Below are 22,187 nucleotides of genomic sequence, written 5' to 3' on the forward strand. Positions count from 1 at the left end.
GTACTGGCTGGTCTTACAGAGGACCGAGGATGGAAGGGTACTGGCTGGTCTTACAGAGGACCGAGGATGGAAGGGTACTGGCTGGTCTTACAGAGGACCGAGGATGGGTTCCCAGCACCCACGCAGCATCTCATAACCATCTATAACTCTAGTTCCAGGGGATCTGGTGCCCTTTTGGCCTCCGTGGGCACTGCATTCACATGGTAACATGCATACGTGTAAACACACACGTGCACATCAAATGACAAACAGATCTTTAAAAATTGATGTTTGAGTCGCTGGTTTGGGTTCCATAAAAACTGTTAAGAAAGGCTCACTAATGAATTTTGTCTTGGGATTAGGACAGAATTTCCAGTAAGTTTGGAAATGGCCTTAAACATACTTCTGCCATCCTGTGCTACATATTGGTTTCAAACAGAATTCTCATCACTGATATCATTTGTGATTTATTATTCGGTAATTGTTTGAATTCTATATCTATTTTATATACTTATACATCCAAAGTAGCATAAAATTACTTAGGCACACAGGGTTGGGAGTAGAAAAGGCTTAAGAAGCCGTGCTTATAGAATTTTCAAAGATTAAATGACAGTGCGAGGTCAGATGTCAGCAGAATGCTTGGCTTTCATTCACCATTCAGTAAAACTTTCTGAGACATCAGCCAGATCCCATGCCAGGGTTGGACATGCAGTATTTACGCACTAAGCAACGGTTAGTTTTATTACTTCCACTAATCCATTTTCTGTTGACAAAATGGAATTCCTCAGACTGGCACTTTATAAACAGGCTCATTTAGCTCATGGTTTTGGAGGCTCAGTGTCTAAGATTAAGTAGCTCTCAGTAGGTCTGGAGGCTTCCTTGGCAATATTCTAACACAGAAAGGAAATATGGCTGAGTATATAAGGCACCAGTTACACAGGGTGACGACCTTTAGTTTTTCTGAGATAACCCACGATGTGAGACCACCATTAATCTCTGAGTGTGGTGGTGGTGGCATGGCCTCATCAGCATGCACTTCACCTCCAACACATCAGACACCAGGTTCACCCACCAGCACAACAATCTTTGAGGGGCACATGGAGAACACAGTAGGTCCTTACAAATGCCTTCTGAATTCCAGCCAAGAACTCAGAGATAAGTCTTCAGATTCGGAAGTGGGTGACAAACTGCCAGCTAACCCCAGACATTCATTTTTCCTTTTACATAGTAATAGGACATATGACCATGAGGTATACATCAGTCTTCCATGTGGGTTTAAGCTCTGCCTAGTGTATTATAAGGTAAAGCATCACACGGTGGCTTACAGAAATTCCCTTAGGAAACTACACACGTACACTCTGTCCAGTTCACCCCTTCTTCAGGCTCCTAGAACCCTGGTTCTTTCTCAGATTATCACAGTGTCTTAGTTTCTTTTCCAGTTGCTGTGATAAAACACCTTGAGACAAAAGCAACTTAGTGAAGAACTGTTGATTGTATGTAGCTCATGGTTTACGGGCCCATCACGGCAGGGAAATCACTCAGCTGGTGGTAGTTGGCCATACGACATCCACAGTCAGGGTGCTGAGAACTGTAAACCAAGCTCACTGAATGGTACTGCTCACGTTTAGAGTGGGCCTTCTCACTTCAATTAGCCTCAGGAAGAAAAACCCTTCCCAGGGACACCCAGAGGCTAACCTAATCTAGATAACCCCTCATGAGTATGAGTGTGCCCAGAGGCTTATCTCAAGGACGATTATAGACCCTGTGAAGCTGGCAATATTAACCGTCACCACAGTCATGCAGGGCAGAAGTTTGTTGGAAGGAAGCCTCTATTCCTGACACCGAGCGGCGTCACCCCAGCTCTGGACTTACGGTGAAAATTAAGTTTTCATCTTCTGTCACTCAGAGCTAATATTAATCTTAAGATGTAACCTGACTTTAAGAAAATGGAGGATTCTTGAGAGAAGAATAACTACTTTTTTTTTTTAAAGATTTTAAAATCCTATATCAGAAGCCTGATAAAGCTCTCTCTGAGGGGCTCTGCCAGAGCCTGACAAATACAGAAGTGGATGCTCACAGCCATCCACTGGACTGAGCATAGGGTCCCCAATGAAGGAGACAGAGAAAGGGGTTTGCAGCCCCATAAGAGGAACAGCAATATGAACTAGCCAGTACCCCCAGAGCTCCCAGGGACTAAGCCACCAACCAAAGAGCACACATGGTGGGACTCATGGCTCCAGCTACATATGCATCAATGAGAGGAAAGGCCCTTTGTCCTGAGAAGGCTCTATGCCCCAGTGTGGGGAATGCCAGGGCCAGGAAGTGGGAGTAGGTGGGTTAGTGAGGGGGCAGGGGGAGGATAGGCGGAGGGTGTTTTTATAAATAAAATATCCAATTAAAAAAAGAAATTAAAAAAAGATTTTTATTTATTTAATGTGTGTTAGTACAATGTAGCTGTCTTCAGACACACTAGAACAGGGCATCGGATCCCATTACAGATGGTTGTGAGCCACCATGTGGTTGCTGGGAATTGAACTCAGGATCTCTGGAAGAGGAGTCAGTGCTCTTAACTGCTGAGCCATCTCTCCAGCCCAAAGAATAACACTTGACAATAATTCTCACCTTCAGGAGAAAAGACACCAAGGTAGGAAGCAGCAGATAGCAGAGTAAGATCGGAGCTCTGGAGCCTAGGGTTACACTCTCTGTGTCAACATCTGACAAGCTATTTAACCTGCCAGGTTTCAGCTTCTTGTGAGAAGTACATGGCACACCTCTGACAAAGGCTGCCTGCCTATCTGGAGGAATGTGGACCAGAGGTCTGCTCTCCTCAACACTGGGATATCTAATACAGCCATGGCTGCTGAATGGTGCTTCAGTCAAAAACAAGCCACAGGACCACAGACAAAGGAATGGTTCCATAAGATAGTAACATTTAATGATATGGCTGGTCTAACTATACACCATGATGTTAGTATAGCTACAAAACTGTCTGATGATGTAGTTCTCAGAATTTAACTCTCTCCTTAAGAGTAACATGACTATATTTTAAGACCATGTGAGGCCAGGCATGGGGAACACCCCAGTAATCCCAGCACTGGAGACACTGAAGCAGAAATGCTGAGATCATCCAGCCCCACGTGGTCAAACAAACAACAAAACCACTGAGTGAATCCTGTAGACAGTTCCACAACTTTCCCAGCACCTAGCTTAATGCTAAGGCCCAGGAAACAATTAGTGGAGAGAGGATGACCAGCGAGCTCTCCTGCTAGTGTCCCAAAGAGTTATAAAATATAAGTAGGAAGAAGTTAGAAAAAACACAAATTATAAAGTATCCTACAGATGTCAACGATGTCTCTCATTGCTTGGAGAATTTCCGTAGTAAAGCGCAGGAAAAAAAAACACTCAAGCAGGGTCTGGGGGGGTCTCTCTGTGTCTAAGACATGAAGCTGGATGCCCAAGAAGGTCAGAGAGCCAAGAATACACAGGAGAGAACACCAGAGGAGACACCCAGAGTGAACCCCAGACACTTCCGAAGCCTGTCCTTCAGTGCCACTCTCTGCTCACCACACATGGCTGGAGAAAGAACTACCCCCAAGTCCTTAAGGAAGTGCTGCCTAGACCCACACAGGGCCCTGAGCCTTGCCTATAGCTCAGCAGCCAGAGTGGAAGACATGCCATTTATGGGATGCTGAATAGCATTCTCTTAAGGACTTTCTTCTCAGCATCTGGGGGTGGGAGCTAAATGTTTAAACCAAATGTTTTGCCAGTCTTCACATGGGTTAAAAACACACTTGAAAGGATGCAACTTTTTCCAGTAACTTATCTGGTGGGGGGAGGGCGCCTGGAGGGGGATGAAAATGGCCCCATAGGCTCATAGGAAGTGACACTATTAGGAGGTGTAGCCTTGTTGGAGAGAGTGTGTCACTGAAGGGTGGGGGTGGAGCTTTGAGGTTTCAGAAACTCAAGTCAAGCCTATTGGCTCACTGTCTCTTCAGGCTGCCTGCAGATCCAGATGCAGAACCTGTATGCTGCCATGACAATGATGAGCTAAACTATAAGCCAGCCAATGAGATGTTTCCCTTTATAAGAGTTGCTGTGGTCACGGTGTCTCTTCACAGCAACAGAAACCCTAACTAAGATGGGGGGGGGGTAGGGAGGGAGCTGGAATATTTATAGGAACACAAGAATTTTCTGGACCCAATCAGTTAAAATTCAGAACAATTAGGATGTACCAAGAACGTATCCAGCACACAAGGGAGAACTGCTATTTTCCCATTTTTCTAAAATAATTTTCTTGAAATTTTACTGAAAATTAAATTGTCCTTAAGACATGAACAAATCATCTTAATCGCTCTCATTTTGTATGCTAATTTGAAAACTGTGGAAATTCTAACATTTCTAAGGCGAACAACACCATAATTAAAAGCACAAGCTCTAGAGACAAGAAAACTGAAGTCCAAATTACTCCTCACTTCTCTTGAAATTCTTAGGAAATTCTTAGACCATCTCTCAGGTTCAGCTGATTCATCCAAAAAATGGATATAGTATTTCCTACACAGGGCTGCTGAAAGACCTCACTCTAAACAGGACGCCAGGCAAAGTGGCATAAGCCTTTGAATCTCAGTGCTTGAGAGACAGGCAGAACTCTGAGTTCAAGGCCAGGCTGGTCTATATACCAAGTTCCAGGCTGTTAGAGTTACACCGTGAGACCCTGTATCAGAAAAAGAAAAAAAAAAGTTGCCATGCCACCACACATTCAGCCAAAACCACTCGGGGTTTCACACATGGCAGGGGACACAGAGACACTAGACATACAAAAGAAAAGCGGCCTCAAGGCTTCCCAACATTGAACTCACATTCAAAGTTCATCTCAAGTACACATTTCATATTCCATTTCTTAATTTCTAAGTAGAGCAATTATTTTAAGGTCCTCCTACAAAATCTAAAAAGATTTCAGGTTCAACCAATTAAGGTATGTCTGAGAAATATTTAAAAGTTGAAAAACGTGGTAAAACTTTAATTTAAAAGCAACCTGCAATTAACATCACCTTTCAAAATTCTCAAATTAACAGAATAAATTATATACAGACATTTAAAGTGGACCAATCTCTTAGTATGATAATTTCTGTCAGACAGGTTGAGCCAATAGACACAAGGAATTAAAATCAAGTTCCAGTTTGTATTTCATCTGCTCATCCACTTAGAGGATGACAGATGGCTGAAATATTAACCCCACTAATAAAAATTTGCATATTCATTTGGAATCTAACTTAGTCATAACTCTATAAATTCATTTTATGAATTGTACTACATAGCTGCTCACTTCATTCAAGGTCACCCAAACCCCTTCTCTCAAAGCTTAGTCCCTAAGCCAATACCAGGGTCACCTGGGAGCTCTCTATGATGACAGAATCCATTTCCCACACCAGTCTGTTTTGACTGAGGAAGAATTTGCATTTTAACAAAATCCCTACAGGACAACAGAGAACACCAAAGCCTGAGTGGCATAGCTATAAACTGGGGTGAGTTTGGGGTTTTATTTTGGCATTTCTGTTTGTTTGTTTGTTCAATCTTACAAAAAGTTTATTTGCTTCCAAATTGTATGACATATCATAACAATTCAGAAACATAACTAGAATCAGTGGGGTTGGACCTCTGTTGACCTTAACTTGGCCTTCCCTCTCAGCTGGGACTTCCAGTCAGAGAAGTCTTGTGTTATTTCTATTTCTCTCTCTCTCTCTCTCTCTCTCTCTCTCTCTCTCTCTCTCTCTGGCTTTTCGAGACAGGAGACAGGATTTCTCTGTATAGCCCTGGCTGTCCTGGAACTCAGAAATCTGCCTGCCTCTGCCTCCTGAGTGCTGGTTTATCTTTCTCTTAAATGGACAGTTCTGTCAATGTGTGGCCACTGTGATTAGCATCTTCTCTGGGGCAAAATATCTACACATATGGAGCCAAGAGAGTAGAGACTCTCCATAATTTCTGGGGGTGGGGGGACTTAAAAAATCAAAATAGGTTTATTGACAGTTGAATTTGAAACATGCCATAGGAGAAAAAAAATCTACCAGAACTACCTTATTATCATAAAGTTCTGCATTTCACCTAACACATAGTTTTATTATAGGGACCAAGCCAAGTGTTTTTTTTTTTTTTTTTTTTTTAAAGAAATTCACATGGGACTTGGAGAATACAGTGTTATTATTACTATTATACAATAGTCACGGTGCCTCTAAAACAGAACGAATCTTACTTCTCTTTCATTTAAAAGGAAAACATGACAGACCTAGGCTGAAGCTGACCACAGCAGGCAGGACGGCTGGGCAGAGATTCAAAGCAAGGTACAAATGTCCAGTTTTCAAAAGCTGTGCAGACACCAACCACATCTCTTGCCACTGTGGCCATGGTGCTGTGTCAAGCATTTGAAAGCCGCTGAAAAGTGCTGTTCCTTACAAGCGATTATGAGGAGCTCTGCAAAGAGAAGGCAACAACTGTAATAATGGTCGGCTTCTTAAAATGGCCAAGATGGCCATGCTCTGGGCTCCAATGTAAGAATTACCTACACGAGTCTGAGCCAGCGCACCCAACACAGAGAAAAGGGTTGAAAAGGATTAAAGAGTGGTTAGGAAAAATTATCAAGGAGCCTCCTGGAGCAGTCTTGGAAGTCAAACGTGTCCTTTAACATCCCTGGCTTTCTATAAAATCCAGTTATAGATCCGCTGGCATTTAACTCCTCTCACTCCAGTTTGCATTTTTGCCCTATATCTTATTTAGGATACAGAGTTCCACAAGAGCACAACAAAGTATTTAATGATTTTTAAAATGGGCCTAAATAGATTGATTTCAAGTTTTAGAGCACCCTTTACGCTAATATTCCAGAATGTTATGAATAATTCACAACGCTCTATTTCTATCCACATTCTCGGCCGGGGCTCTCACAACGGTACGCCTGGCTCAGACTCGTGTTCACCTCAGTTACTTTTCAATCCACATCAGTCTGGCTTCGTCGACACCCTTCCCTCACTCAAACCCCTCTGTCTAATGACCACGGATAACCTTCACACAGCCAAACACAACGGCCACCGTCATTACTTTCCTATACTTGACAGTACCACTCAACAAACTTTAAGCAAGCATTCTCTCTCCCTCTTGAGAGAACTCCCTCTAGCACTAGTGACCCTTCATTCTCCCAGGTACTTTGCAATTCTCTGGCCCTTGTCAATCTGCCAGGTTCTGGCACTTCTAGCTGACGTACAGTTGCTGCACTACCCTGGGACTAGGCCATGCACTCTCCGCTAACCTCATGACTGTATCACCTCCCCGAGGCTGACTCATGCCTTCACACCTCCAGCCCAGACCGGCTGAATCCGGAACATTTCCACTCAGCTGAGTACAACCGGCATTTCCTCACACATGTTAAACTCGACACAAGCGAATCTGACGTCTCTGATCTGTTTTCCCTCCACTGCACCCTGTTTCCCTTCAGTTGCTTCTGCCAGAAAGTGAATGGCTCTGCCCTTGCCTCTCACATTCCATCAATCACCAAGCCCTTTCATTTCTATCCTCCACATTATACGTCCCATTCCCCATCTCCAGTGTCACCTCCCAACAGGCCCAAGGCGTCATTATCTTCTGTCTTCCCGAACTCACTGATACTGTCCTCTAATTCCATCTACAAAGACAGAGTGATTTATCAAAGAAGAGAATGATTAGAACCTTTCCTATGGCTTTCCCTATAGGCTTCTAAAATAATATTCACAAGACACCCATCTTCCTGTCCAGACATCCTCACCAATTACCATCACTCCCTGGGTTCCCTAAGCAACCTTTTGGTTTCTCTCTCTATCAGACCTGCTAAGGTTTTCTCAGGTTTGGAGCCTTTCACATGTTACACCTTCATTTCTCTATTTTATCTTACCCACAGCTATCCAAGAACATATTAAAAACTACAGAGGACATGTACACATGTCCTATGAAGTAAGATCATTATTTTACACCTGTTTTGTCTCTATCACAATTATTTAAACATAACATTAAGATAGCATTTCTATTTTTTTTTACAATAAATAAGGCTCAGAAAAGCTAAGTAGCTTAACCAAGAACATGGAAATCCATCATCAGTGCTAGATTTCAGGGGCTGGCAGTGTTGCTCAGTGGTAAAACACATGCTTAGCACACAAGGAGGCCTCGGTCCAAACCTTGTACCAAAATAAAAACAGGCAGAATTCAACTTTAGTCTTGTGTAGGTGCTTGACTAGCAAAGAGCATGACAATTTAGCTGTGAATGATTTAATTATCCGTGCTACAATTTACATGGTTATCTGGGTAAATACTATGCCCTCAGAGAGTGGGTCGAAGGACATAGCTCTGGGATAGGGCACTTAGATCCCCAGTACCATAAGAAAGCAAACAAACCATTCATAACAGCACAGACCACTTGGACCTTGCTTCATGGGAAATCATCTCTAGCATACTGAACTGTGTCTAGCATGCAATCCATGTTCAATCAATATCTGTTGAATATACGAGTGTTTATCTTACCCTTGGATAATTATTTTGAAAACGAAATGAGTTACAACGATACCTCCTACTCCTACTCAGACACAAAGTTCCTGGGTTAGAAGTCATTCCCTCCAGTCCTCGCACAGGCCCTATGTGGCTGCTGGACAGGGTCTGCCCCCCTTCCCTGGGGATCTGGCAGCTGCCCATCCTTCCTGCCCTCAGGTCTCACCTTCCATGTGGGCGAGCCCACTGCAGCAGCTTCCGAGCTAGGTCCAGGGGACTCCCCATTGTCCAAGAGCATGAAGCGACCATAGCGCTTCAGAGACCACTGGGAGACTTCGCCTGGAAGCCCGAGGCCGGAGGCCACATTTCCCGCCTCAGACATGCCTGTCAAAGGTCCTGGAAAGCCCGCCTCCACGTGATAGCTGACGACAATCAGCCAGCCAATCAGGAAGCACGGCGCTAAAGCTCACGCTTCTCCAAAAAACGGAAGCAGAGGATGCCACTACGGAAGTGTAGTCTTCGCTGGTTTTAGGTTTTGTTTTTGTTTGGTTTGTTTGTTTGTTTTGTTTTGTTTTTAATGGTGGGCGTCCAAGAGAAATTGTCTCCACTCTGCTTGCAAGTGAGGCTATTATGCCTACAATTTGGAAGATTTCAGCACCATCGTGGGAGCCTTCACATTCTCTCAAGGCAGCCCACACAAGCGTTCATCAGCCTGAGCCTTGAGAGATTTCTCAAACTGGCCAACTTCCTCATAACCACTAAACCCTGGGACTAGACCGGCTCTCTAGGTGTCTCTGTCCTCACAGCAGTCTCACAGATGATGGCATCTCTTCACATCCTACCTCAAATCCAGCACAACGTAAAGGGCAATTCTGGAACCATGACAATCTGCTCATCAACCGTACCCCAGAACATTCTCCTTCCTTTTTTTTCACCAGAAGAGAGGCACAGATGGGTAGGGGGTGGCCAAGCAGCTGAGAATGTGCCCCCATCAAACAGCAAGCAGATGACATTTCTGCGTGATTTATAGCCAGCAAAAAATTTCCACAGCTGTAATTTCATTTGTCCTCCCAACAACCTTGTGGCAAGTTAAAGAAGCACACATCCCAGAACTGATGGTGGCAAAATAAATTCTGGAGAGCAGATGTGGTTTATCAATGGACACAGCCTGTGAATGGCAGAGCACAAATACAACTGTGGACTCCACAGTCTCTTCATCTGTCAGCCCCACTTACAAAGAATCTGGTATTTATACAATCTGTGTCAGATCAGAACAATGCACACAGAGGATGGAGGCTGTGTTAACCAAACACAGGAAGTAAAAAGAAATAGAAAATTTTAAAGTTTTTAAAATTGAAGTTTATTTATTTATTACGTTTTGAGACAAGGCCTCATTTTGTAGCCTAGGCGGATCTGAAACTTGAGTCTGCCTTGGCCTCCTGAATATTGGGATTGTAGCCAAGAGCCATCAAACCTGGCTCAATGGAAACAGTTTATAGACTACACAGTTAATGTTTAGAGAATGTTTGGGAGAGTGGTAATAATTGTACACTACAAAGCATCAACTCTCTGTAATGTGCAAAGAAAAAAAAAACTATGCTAGTTGGGGCTGGAGAGATGGCTCAGTGGTCAAGGGCACTGGCTGCTCTTCCACAGGTCCTGAGTTCAATTCCCAGCACTGACATGACGGTTCACAACCATCTCTAAAGGGATCTGATGCCCTCTTCTGGCATGTAGGTGGACATGCAACAGAACACTCATACACAAAGTAAATAAGTTTAAAAAAAAACAAAAAAACAAAAGCAAACTATACTAGTCAGCAACTGATTACAGAAATGGTTACCTATTATTTTCAGATGCACATCTAGCCTCTGGGACCTAGTAAGGAAGATGAAGCATGGTGCAAACACACTCATTTGTCTAAGGTTACATGCCCAGTGGACAGCAGAGCCATGGAAGAACTGTGCGCTTTCCAAAGGAAAGATGAGGAGACTGGCATCCCGTCGTGTAGAGTGTGACAGGGCTTGAGGACCAGAGATAGAGAGGTGGCAGTATAGGTGCTAGGAAGTAAAGCCCTGTTTTAAAGAAGAGGGGAGTTGGGGCAAAAGAGCACATGAAGGAGTGTGGATTGTACTTGGCAGGCAGTGAAGAATGTGGAAATTTGCGTCAGCAACTGACATCCGTAGTGGTGGTCCAGGCAGGTAAATCTCTGCAAGGCAAATAAGATAAATTGGATTAAAAGCAAGGGGAAATTGTTATATACCAGTCTTGTTCATCCAGGAAAGCTTACAGAAAGGATCGGGTTTTAGAAACTGCTTCTGCTGGCCCTTAAATGACACAGCAGTACTGTGCTTAGTGTGGTAGTAAATAGTTAAAAGCTTGGTTTGAATCCCAGGTCTATGGCTTGCCGGCTGTGTGACCTTGGGGAAATCACTCAACCTCTCTGTAAAATAGGGTCATTAAACATTTCAGGACCATGACAAGATGAAATAAGAGCTTATGGGAGGAAACACTTGGTAAATTGTAAAGTGGGATGTGTGTTGATCCTTTCTGTCCAGGTTTAAAGTGACTTTTCATGGGCCTGTTACAGGAAGGGAGCGTGGGAACAGAAGCCTGACATTGGGTCTCAGGGGCACTCACCTCCCAGGTCCAGGGCTGCAGCTGCTGTCAGACACCCTTCACAGGAACAGATGGGGCTCACAGTTGGGACCCTGTCAGTGTCCAAGGACACCCAGAGTCCTGCTGAGTTCCCACCTGCAAACTCCCTTCCTAGACAATACACCTGCATCCAGCTTCTGGGCCACCCGCATCTGCTAAGAGCAGGTCAGGCCTGCAGAGGGAGATGTATGATAAAGCCACAGCCCAATGCCTGGGAGCTTGCACAAACTTACAGTATTAATGAGAGTCACCGGAGCAACCTGGAGACCCAGCACTGTGGAAGGTGCTTGAGATATGGTAGAGAGTAAAACTCAGTAGGTTTTTACCTTCTTCTAAGGCTTGCACGCGTGGGGGTTGGGAGGAGGGGGTCAGAATACTGAGCAAACCATTACATCTTTTTAACAGCCAAAGTGTCTTTTTTGTTTTTTTGTTTTTTTTTTTTTAAAGATACAAGTCAAATGTTTATTAAATATTATGCAACAAAAAAGCACAGATCTCTGATGTTTAGATAAGTTTGTGTTTTGTGTTGGTTTTATTTTCGAGATGGGGATTTTACTATGTAACCCTGCCTGTTTTGGAACTGACTACGAGTCCTTATGTAGACTGGACCAGCCCCAAACTCTCTCAGCTCCACCTGTCTCTATTTCCTGGGTTCTGGGATTAAAGGTGTGCACCGGCACACCTAGCCAATTAGGTGAGTCTTACTACCTGTATAATTCATGCAACTACCCAAAACCAGATATGAAACATTTTTTGAAACTCTTAAATTTCTTTCTCTTCCCAGTTATTGTCCACCTCACAAAACCAAACAGCTAGCCTGGTCTAAGTTTGATCACTGCAGCTCTGCCTTCCTCTCCCAGGACTTCACACACGTGAACATGTACATTATACGTCCATTACATCTACTATTTTTTTTTCCTTTTTGAGTCAGAAACTCATGTAGCTCAGGCTAATCTCTACCAAAGATGACCTTCAACTCCTGACTCTACTGCCCCCAACTCCCAGGGTGGTATTACAGACATCCACTGCCAAGCCCCTAGCTTATATCTGCTTCTTTTGTTCTGTGTAATTTCATTTCTGGGCTCTATCAATATTTTTTTTAGTACCAAATAACATTCTATTGTATAGCTAGGTCACAGTTTGCTTTTTAAAAATTATCCCAGTGCTGTGGGGATGGACGCCAGGACCTTGTGCATGCTGAGAAGTATCTACCACAGACCTTCAAGCTCAGCCCACACTCCGTTTATTGTTCACCATTTGGGTTATTTTCCAGCAGGCGTTTTGTTTTCAGTTGTTATGAATATTCTCATACAAACCTTTCTTATAGTAGTAAATACTGCCATGAGCCTAGCTGTCTCTGAAGATAAAGTAAGGGTTACTGAAGAAGATAGCTGACCTCAACTTCAAACCCCGATACACATGCACCCCACAGAAGTATGCCCCCACCACACACAGAAACCCATACATATGCTCAATATACAACTCCCACACATGTGTGCCTACACACATGTATATGCAGAAAAGATTTATATCCCACGTAAGATAGAGATAAAAGCCCAGCTCATCTTTGGGAAGATCACGTGCCCACACTAGAGAGTTCTGACCCTGAGACAGGAGGACAAAGGAAGGCATAAGGAGCAACTGACAGCACACCCTGTTCATTGTGAACAAGACAGGATTTTCCTTCTACTGTTAGAAGGTAATATGTTATTGATTATGTCCCAAGAATCTATTTGTCTCTTATCCTCCTCACCCCTCTGGTGGGATAATGCTGAGATTCCTGTAATACCCCGTCTCCCAGCATTCCCTAGTGGAATGCAGCTCTAGTTGGTAATGATTCCTTTATGGCTAACTCCCTTCTCCCTCCCTCTCAGTGTTTTCTGGGATCACCTCGCAAATGAACTATTTGGACTTGAGTCTGTCCCAGGTTCTGCTTCTCAAGCACACTGAGATGGTAACAAACAGGAATGAGAGCTTCGGATTTAGTTTTAATACAGTTGCAGACAAGCAGATGGTGAAAGAGGAGTTAGGGAAGGAAAAAACCGTTCTCAGAGCTGCAGGACCTCCCATGTGTAACTGCTGCCTCCACGACAGAATTGGTGACCCATACTACTGAATGACAGGTGACTGTGAGCTAATGAATCACCCTATTGCATAAACTCATGGATGGGGAGATGTAATAAAAAAAAATCTGCCCCCCTCTCAGACAAGGCACCAGTGACAGACCAAAGTTTGAGCTGGTAAGCGTATGACTTCATTATGCTTTCTTGTAGATCATGGGTAAAGGGACATCCATAGAAATGTGAGTGATCCCAAAGCAGCCACATCAGGGTGGAAAGTCTCACCCGGTGATAGATGACAACTTCCCCATGGCTACAGAGATGGAGCCCTCCCTCCAGTTGCCTTTCCATAGTCTCTACACTCTAGCATCCCCACACTTCTATACCATGGGAACAAATGCAACCGGGGCAGAATTACATTACAGCAGCAAGCTGGGAGGTGCCGCAGGGAGGGATTGAGATAGTAGGTGAGGGTCTAACATCCTTCCTGCTCCTCCTTTCATGAGGGGATCTCCACAATCTACCAGGCCCCTTTCCAGGACTGCTTGTAGAATGTCACAGCTGCTCTGACAAAGATAATGGCTAATTTGCTTAGGACACTAGCTCTCTACAGCAGGCCCTCTTCTGAGATGGTTATTAGACAGAAAAATTAAAGCCCAGAAATTGGAAGAAAAAGATTTATTTCACTAAATATCATTTTAATTCTTTTTATGTGTAACTATTTTGCAGGTGACATGAGACATAGAGAAGTGAGCGAGGCTTGGTGGAGGGCTTGCCTAATATGTTCAAAGCACTGGGTTGAATTCCCTATTCCCCCCAAAAAACTGACTGGACATGGTGGCACATGCTGTAATTTCAGCACTCAGGAGATAGAGGCAGGAGGATCAGATCTTCAAGGTTATATTTGATTATATAGTGAATTTGAAGCCAGCCTAGACTACATAAGACCTTCCGGAAAGAAGGAAGGAAGGAAGGGAGGAAGGGAGGAAGGAAGGAGGGGAGGAGGGGAGGAGGGGAGGCAGGGAGGAAGGGAGGCAGGGAGGAAGGGAGGAAGGGAGGAAGGAAAGAAGGGAGGAAGGAAGAAAGGAAGTAGTTGAGAATCTGGCATGTCCTTTTCAAAACAGACTAGGAACTCTAGGCATCCCTTCTCCCGAGGATACTAAGTCCGCTAAGAAAATGATGGCTTCAGTGTCCTCACGTCCTTTGCATTGCAGGATGACAAAGACATCTGCACCTCTGCTCTGCCTGCTGGGTTCCTTGGCTACAGCACACAGGGTATTTGAGAAACGTAGAGCATTGGTCTGTAGCAGCAGGGTGGGGTTGGGGGTTCCCATAAAACCCTGTTCTCATCACAATAGCCAATGATCTGTCTCCATAATGTCAGACCCCAGGTGGCTGCGTGCAGAGGGGTGTTCCCTTGGAACTTCGCGCTCACAGCTAGAAAGCAATTGTGTTCGTTCCTACTCTACCCTTCACCTACAAGGACCAGCTGTCCTACTGCAGGAAATTGAAGGGACTTCAGGGTGGCACAGACAGCTCCAACTTGTTTGCAGGCTGCAGCTCATCAGCACAACATGAAAAGAAATTAGCACTGACTTTGCCCATTCATTAAAAGTCCCTAGAATAACAGGCTAGTTAGAAACGTGCTCACTGACTCGTACATTTGGAAGTACGCTTTGCAAAGCCTTGTTAGAACCAGAGAGAGGAAATAAAATGAAGCCGGACAGAAAGACTACACAGACTCAAAACCACCATAGAAGGAATTGGAATCAGAAGAACCTGGAAATCAGAAAACCTGGCACGGTCTCAACTTGGTGAAGGGCTACAGATATTAATATGGAAGAAATGGATGATTTAAATCACCTTGACTGTGCAAAGGGCTAACCTGGGGAAAATGGCTAACACTCTTCCTATCCTAATATCCGGATGTAACAGAGCAAACAGGAAAGTGGAAATTTAACATCTGAAAAATCTTCCCCGGTAGCTGTTCTATCTGGGATGTTTCTAACTGTGTCACCTACACTGTCAAATACTGGAGCAGAGTGAATAGACCCCTCTAGAACTCTAGTCCAGTTTGATACACTGCCTGTTTTCAGCCTTGCTCCGTCCCAGGAGAAATTTTACCCAGCTCTGTAGTAGACTGGGGCGGTTAAGATTTGCAATTCACACCTCAGAAAGATGAACACACCCTGAAGAAAAAGGCTCTGTGTTGGACAGTGACTCAGCATTCTGAGCTTTGTTGCTGTTGAGATAATTTGAATAATTTCACCTGCAGCACTGAAGGCACACCTCCAGCAGAAGTTAAGCAAGGACCAGGAGAAGCTGGCAGGTCAGGTTTAGGGCGACCACTGGGGATGATCAGGGATACTTGTGCTGTTTGCCTGCACGAAACACTTTGTCTTTGAGGGCATCCCAATGTACTATTAGAATGAAAATCCTCTCTTTCAGGAAAATTCTTTATATATTAAATTATATGTTATTTGTTAATGCGCATATGTGCCACAGAGTGCATTTGGAGGTCAGAGGACAGTTTTGCCTGGTACATTATAATTGCAATTTTGAAAATAATGATCCTCATGCTGTATACATTTTACCACAAGACATAAAAGTCCACCCTTCTGCGCCCTGTGTTCACAGGGCCTCTGCTGCCACACTGGGGGTGCATCGTCCTAGAGCTTACAGGACCCAGGGTTTGCTGCTCATGTAGCTCAGCCTGTCCTCACTCAGCCCTGAGTGTGTGACTTCTGGAAACAGTCACACTAGACAGCAGGTAGGCAGCACCTTGTAATCCCCTTCAAGGAGATTACAGTCCCCTAGGAAGGTCAGACAGAGGACTTTACCTCCATTTTGTAAGCATATGTCTGTTTTACAATATGCTTTCTGCTATGTTTGGGGGGCTGGTTTTTGTTGTTGTTGTTGTTTGTTTGTTTGTTTTTGGATTAAGAATTCACTTTTAAAACAAACCCTGTGCATGGAACTTCACATGCTTTAACTACAGGAATATGGTGTATCTTTACAGGAAAAAAATATGTATGCTGGTTAAACTTCATTCAGGTAAGTTCAAGTGAATAAAAATGTTATTAAACAAAAATGTAGTTAAACAGAAATACACATGAAACAGGATCATATAGTAGCTGGTTGGTGACCTGGACTTGTGACAGGCTAACCCTGCATCTCCCTGAGGAACAGCAGCTTGGCGTCCGTTCACCGAGCCAGTACATGTGGTGAGGATACAGAGCAGACCCCCACAAACAGTGACGATCAATCAGCTCTCCATAGCACTTTCACTTAGTGTGTATTATTATGTGGCCACAAAAAAAGTTGTGCATTTGAGACTTGGGGAGAATGACTCAGTCAGTAAAGTACTGGCCTTGCAAGCCCAGGGACCTATGTTGAAACACCAGCATCCACTTACAATGCTGTGCACGGTGACATGGGCCTTGTGACAGATCTGAGCCAATGCTTTGTATCAAGACAGCACATAAAAATATGGGGAGCTGGGGACATGGTTCAGACAGAAAAGTATTTGCTATGCAAGTACTTAGAAGCTGAATTTAGATGCCCAACATACACATTCAAACAAACCAAAGCAGCAGCAGCAGCAATAACAACAACAACAACAAACAAAACCCTCTAGGTTCAGAAGCCTTGTATCTTTAATATCAATGTTGGGAAGGCAGAGACAAAAGGATCCCATTGGCCAGTCTGACTTACTTGGTGAACTTCAACCCAATGAGAGACCATCTCAAGTGACAGTAAATGGCACTCCTTAGGATGACACCCAAGTTATCCTTCAGCCTCTGTACTCATGGGCACAGGAAAACACACACATCATGCACACACACGCACACACACACACACACACACACACAGATACAAATAAGAGAAAAATACAAAATGTTTTTAAAACACATGTATAGACTTTTCTATAAACAATATAGTAACAGCAGTATTTACATAACCTCTTCATTGCATTAGGGTTATAAGTAACCCAGAGATGGCTCAAAGCATAGGCCAGGCTTTGCAGCTGCCAAAGCTTCAGCAGTCTAGATAAGGTGCTGAGCTTCCACAGAGCTGGCATCTCAGGGGTCCTGGCTGCGCTCCTCAGTGGGGAACAGGATGACTGCAATCCTGCAGGAAAGACCCTGTTTTGACCTTTGCTTCAGGAAATATAAGCGGAAAAAGAAAAAAGGTTCTCTAAGTCTCACTATTACAGAAGGGAAAAGTGGGGGGTGGGGGGGAACCACAAAGCACAAAACCCCGCTGCTTTTATTCTTTTACTTAGGTTTCCTTAAGCTGTTGCCCATCCCGCCCTGCGTATGAATCAGGGAGAGGGGCTGGGTCGCGTGTGCTAACTTTTTTTTTTTTAAGTTTCTCTCTTTTTTTTTAATTGGATATTTTCTTTATTTACATTTCTCTTTTTATTTCAGTTAATTTTTTTATTTCTTAAAAGTATTTCTATAACATGAATTTGTATCTTTTTTTATTAAAAGTTATTACATTTCAAATGTTCAAAATACTCTAGACTTAGAAACTTACACTCCCCCAGGACATTGTCTCTTTAATTGTCAGAAGGATGTATTTTCATAGTGTGTGTTGATAATTAGGAGAACTGATGGTTCTGGTTCAGTCAGGGCCAACATTTAGGCTGTTGTTTTGATAAAAGCCAGTTGCTCTGAGGTAAATGCTTGCTCTGTGGCTGGTACTTACAGGGACAAAAGAAGGGCCTGGGCAAGAAGGCCCCGTACTGGCTGGCATTGGTTTTGTACATAATCATCTGGGGTTTGGACAGTGAGGTGGCTGTGTGCAATGTCTTGGGATCCAACATACAGGAAAACACAGGGTTCCCAGGGTTCACACACAGAGCCGGTGGTTCAGGTCTCATTTCTGCATCTGAAGTCAACGAAGTTTTCTTATCAGGCTGAAGATGTGGCTTAGTTGGTAGCATGCTTGCCTAACATATATAGGCCCTGGGGTCTATTTCCAGCACTGCATGAACTGGGCATGATGGCTCATACCAGAAATCACACAGAGGATCAGAAGGGTCATCTCAGGGAGACAGGCCATCATGGCAGACAGGAAGCCCAAGTCGCAGTCTGTCTCTCTCACATCTTAATCTTTTCGGCAAAAGCAACTCTTTGCTGATAGCGAGAAGTCTGGCGAAGGCATAGGACCCAGTCTTCTTTATGGAAAGCAGTAGCAAGAATGATACCAGAACTACAATTTCTGAGGAGCAAGAGGGTGGGTGGAAACCCTCAGTCTTCCAGTCCTTTATTTACATTTCAAATGTTATCCCCTTTCCTGACTTCCCCTCCAAAAAACACTCTCTCCCTATCCCCCTCCCCACTCCCCCTGCTCACCAACTCACTCACTCCCCACTTCCTGGTCCTGCCCCACAGTGGGGCATAGAGCCTTCATAGGACAAAAGGCCTCTCTTCCCATTGATGTCTGACTAGGCCATCCTCTGCTGCATATGCAGCTGGAGCCATGAGTCCCTCCATGTGTGCACTTTGGTTGGCGGTTTAGTCCCTGGGAGCTCTGGGGGTACTGGTTAGTTCAAATTGTTGTTCCTCTTATGAGGCTGCACACCCCTTCAGCTCCTTGGGTCCTTCTTTTAGCTCCTCCATTGGGGACCCTATGGATGGCTGTGAGCATCCACTTCTGTATTTGTCAGGCACTGGTGTGCTAACTTTTTAATCTCACTTGAAATTGCCAAGTTACCTTCCCATATAAGTAACACTGCATAACACTTGTCCACAGTGTAGATAGAAAACTCCAGGTCTGACCTGTGGTGGTTTGAATGAGAATGGTCCCATAGGCTCATATTTAAATGCTTAGTCACCAGTTAGCAGAACTGTCTGGGAAGGATTTGGAGGCGTGGCCTTGTTGGAGGTGTGTCACTAGGATTGGTCTTTGAGGTTTCAAAAGCTCACCTCAGGGCCCAGTCTCTCCCCAACCTCTCTCTGTCTCTCACTGTGTCTCCATCTCTCTCCTCTCTGCCTACTGCCTGCAGATCAGCATGTGAGCTCTCAGAAACTGCTCCTGGGCCATGCCTGTGTGTTTCCTGCCGTGATGACCGTGGACTAACCTCCTAAAACTGCAAACAAGCCACAATAAAATACTTTCTTTTATTTATGAGTTACCTTGGTCAGATCCCTTCACAGCAACAAAACAGTAACTAAAAAGGGCCCATTATTATTTTTGACATGCATTCCTTTAATTATCATCTCAGTTAATCATCGCATTATAGGAGCATCCTTTTGTGTGTCATGCTCATCACCACCCCCACCTCCACCCCATCCCCCCACTCCCACTCCCACCCCTTCCCTCCACCGAGTGAATGGCTTATTTATCCCTTTCATTCACTTTCTATTGGTTCCATGTTTTTGTTATTTGCTTATAGCACGTTTTCATACATTCTGGATGCTATTTAAGCACCTATTAATTATGTTACAAATATTGTCACTTTCCCCAGTGTTTTGTTTTCTCATGATACTCAGATTTTTCAAATGGCTTTTATTTCTTTGACAACTGCATACATGTTAACACTATCTTGATGCTATCCACTCCCAACCCTCTCCTCCCACCACTCCAGACACACTTCCCATGCCCTGTCTCCACCTTCATGCTTCTTTCTTCATTTTAACCCACTCAGTCCAAAGACTGTCCCTGTTCACAGGTCCTGCTGGCTCGCCATTTTGTGGGCAAGCATGGCTGCGGTGAATTCATGAGGGGAACAATTGCGTCAAGTCCTGCAGACAGCATTTCCCAGCACACCTCCCATCCTCCGACCCTCACAGTCTTCTCAGATATCTTTCATTGTTAATGCAGTCAGACCTCTTCTGTTTATGTCATTTTTTGGATGTGTGCATATGGGAGGGAGGGGTGTGTGTGTGTGTGTGTGTGTGTGTGTGTGCGTGCTTGTGAGAGGGTGCACAGAGGCCAGAGGAAGGCTCTGGGTGTTTTCTTCTATCAGTCTTCACTGTGTTTTTTTGAGGCCAGGTCTCTTAATGAACTTGGAGCTCACAGTTTTTGGCTAAGCTGGTAACCGGCATGCTCCAGAAATCCTCTCTCCAGCTCAGTGCCCAGGTCCCAGGGACGAATGTTATCATGCCTAGCCTATCACATGGGTGCTGGCTAGCTGAACTCTGATCCTCTTGCTTGTACAGAAAGCTCTTAACTGCTGAGACATCTCTCCATCCCCATGATTTTTTTTAATATCTTAAATTTTGACTATTTTCATTTTTCATAGCCTTTCATTTCAGTTTTACATTTAAGTCTTTGTTACATTTGGAATTTATTTCCAAACATGGCACGAGACAGAACTATTTTCCAGCTAGCAAGCATTGAAAAGGAGCTTTTCTTTGCATTAAAAAAGAAAGCTTCTCTGGCAACATTTTAGCATTTTCCTTAATTATATTTTTCAGTCCTTAAAATGGCAAAATGGTAGAAAAAGAACGGAAAAAAAAGCCAGGATGGTAGAGGAATTTCACATTTCATCCAAATGTAAAGACCTTATTTGGGCAAAGCAATCATACAAAAAGCACTTTGAAAAGTTTGCCATGGGTCTCAGCTGTCCACAGGTGGCACATTAGTGAGTGTTTTTGGATTCCCCCATTTCCATTAGTGGGTTGAAATAGGCTCTGGGAAATTGCCAAAACTGCTAAAACGGAAAATAAATAGCTTCAGTCTGAGCCAAACACAATGGGAAAAGAAGGTTTGTTGTAACACAACTACATTTCCAATTCCAAGTTACAGCCTGGGGATGCTCTGTTGCTCTGGATGAAGGAGCTACTCTACACCCTGAGTCCCTGGGCTGTTCTGAGGACCATCCTGGGAGGGTGCAAACGATAGAAATGAGCGAGTCCCTCTCCTTGCCTGCTTTTTTTTCTGGGCAAAAAGACATAAGGAAATGAGTCTCTTCTCTCTGGGATAAACATGAAAGTGGTCACAGTATGTTTTTCAGCCTTAGCTCAGAGCTGAAGGGATAAGTAACTGATAGGGAGGGGGATAGTCTAGGAGTGGTTCCTTGAAAATTCAACATTTAAAGGTCTAAATCAGTAGGGGACCAGACAGATGAAGCAGTGGGTATGGGTGCCTTCACAGGACATTTCTATCAGAGGGAGCAGAGAAATCAGACACGTGAGAGAATGATGTCCCTAGGTGGAAGGGAGGGAAGACAACCTCAAATCAATTTCTCCTGATATCCTGTCATTACTGGTTGCTCATCTGTTGCTGTGATAAAACACTCTGACCACAAGCAACCTGAGAAGGAAAGGACTTACTTGACTTACGCTTCCTGGTCTCCATCCATCTCTGAGGGGAGTCACGATAGGTACTCAAGGCAGGAACCACTGTGGAATATTGCTTCATGGCTGGTTCCCTGGCTTATGCTCACCAGGCTTTCTTCCACAGCCCAGAACCACCTGCCTAGGGATGGTGACGCCCACAGTGGGCTGGGCCCTCACACATCAATCATCAATTAAGACAAGTTCTCTAAGACTTGCCCACAGGCCAGTGTGATTGAGGCAATTCTTCAGTTGAGGTTCCCTCTTGCCAGGTGACCTAGGTTATGTCAAATAGACAATAAACACCAACAAACACATTCTTCAGCTTGAACGTGTCTTAGTTTTGAAAGGGGATCACGCTTTTGACAAAGACAACAAATGCAAGCTGAAATCTGTCATCACTTACATATGTAGCTAGGTGGTTTTTGTTCATCTGATGAGACTTTTGTTAGTCATTCACTATGTACCAGATGCTAGAGATAGTGGAGGAGCTCCTGTGGAAAGAAAGGCAGAAGCACAGGGATTAACAGGAGGACGGCACCTGGGTGCTGACTACATAAACAAAGTGCCTGGTTCTGCCTGGAAGAATCAAGGATGAGCTACTGAAGGGAGGGAGACTTGGCAGGAAAATAAGCTTGTCAGGTAGAGATACTGGAAGGACCATGTCCAGGCAGTGGCTGCAGGATGCTCTGTCACAGAACTG

The 22,187-nt window shown here is 44.2% G+C and overlaps 1 protein-coding gene and 1 pseudogene across 1 annotated transcript in view; both read right to left on the reverse strand.

The window, feature by feature from the left end:
• The window catches only part of Rec114 (REC114 meiotic recombination protein), an 87,022-nt gene extending 78,162 nt beyond the window's left edge, over positions 1 to 8,860 (reverse strand). Inside the window, exon 1 of the mRNA XM_021172887.2 lies at positions 8,705 to 8,860. Within this exon, the coding sequence (XP_021028546.1) occupies positions 8,705 to 8,860 (156 nt within the window). The remainder of the gene's footprint in view (positions 1 to 8,704) is intronic.
• An 8,920-nt stretch (positions 8,861 to 17,780) lies between these two features.
• Positions 17,781 to 21,569, reverse strand: LOC110302348 (annotated as a pseudogene).
• Between the last annotated feature and the right edge of the window lie 618 nt (positions 21,570 to 22,187).

Source organism: Mus caroli, chromosome 9 (genome assembly GCF_900094665.2).
Source record: "Mus caroli chromosome 9, CAROLI_EIJ_v1.1, whole genome shotgun sequence".
NCBI classification, from domain to species: domain Eukaryota; kingdom Metazoa; phylum Chordata; class Mammalia; order Rodentia; family Muridae; genus Mus; species Mus caroli.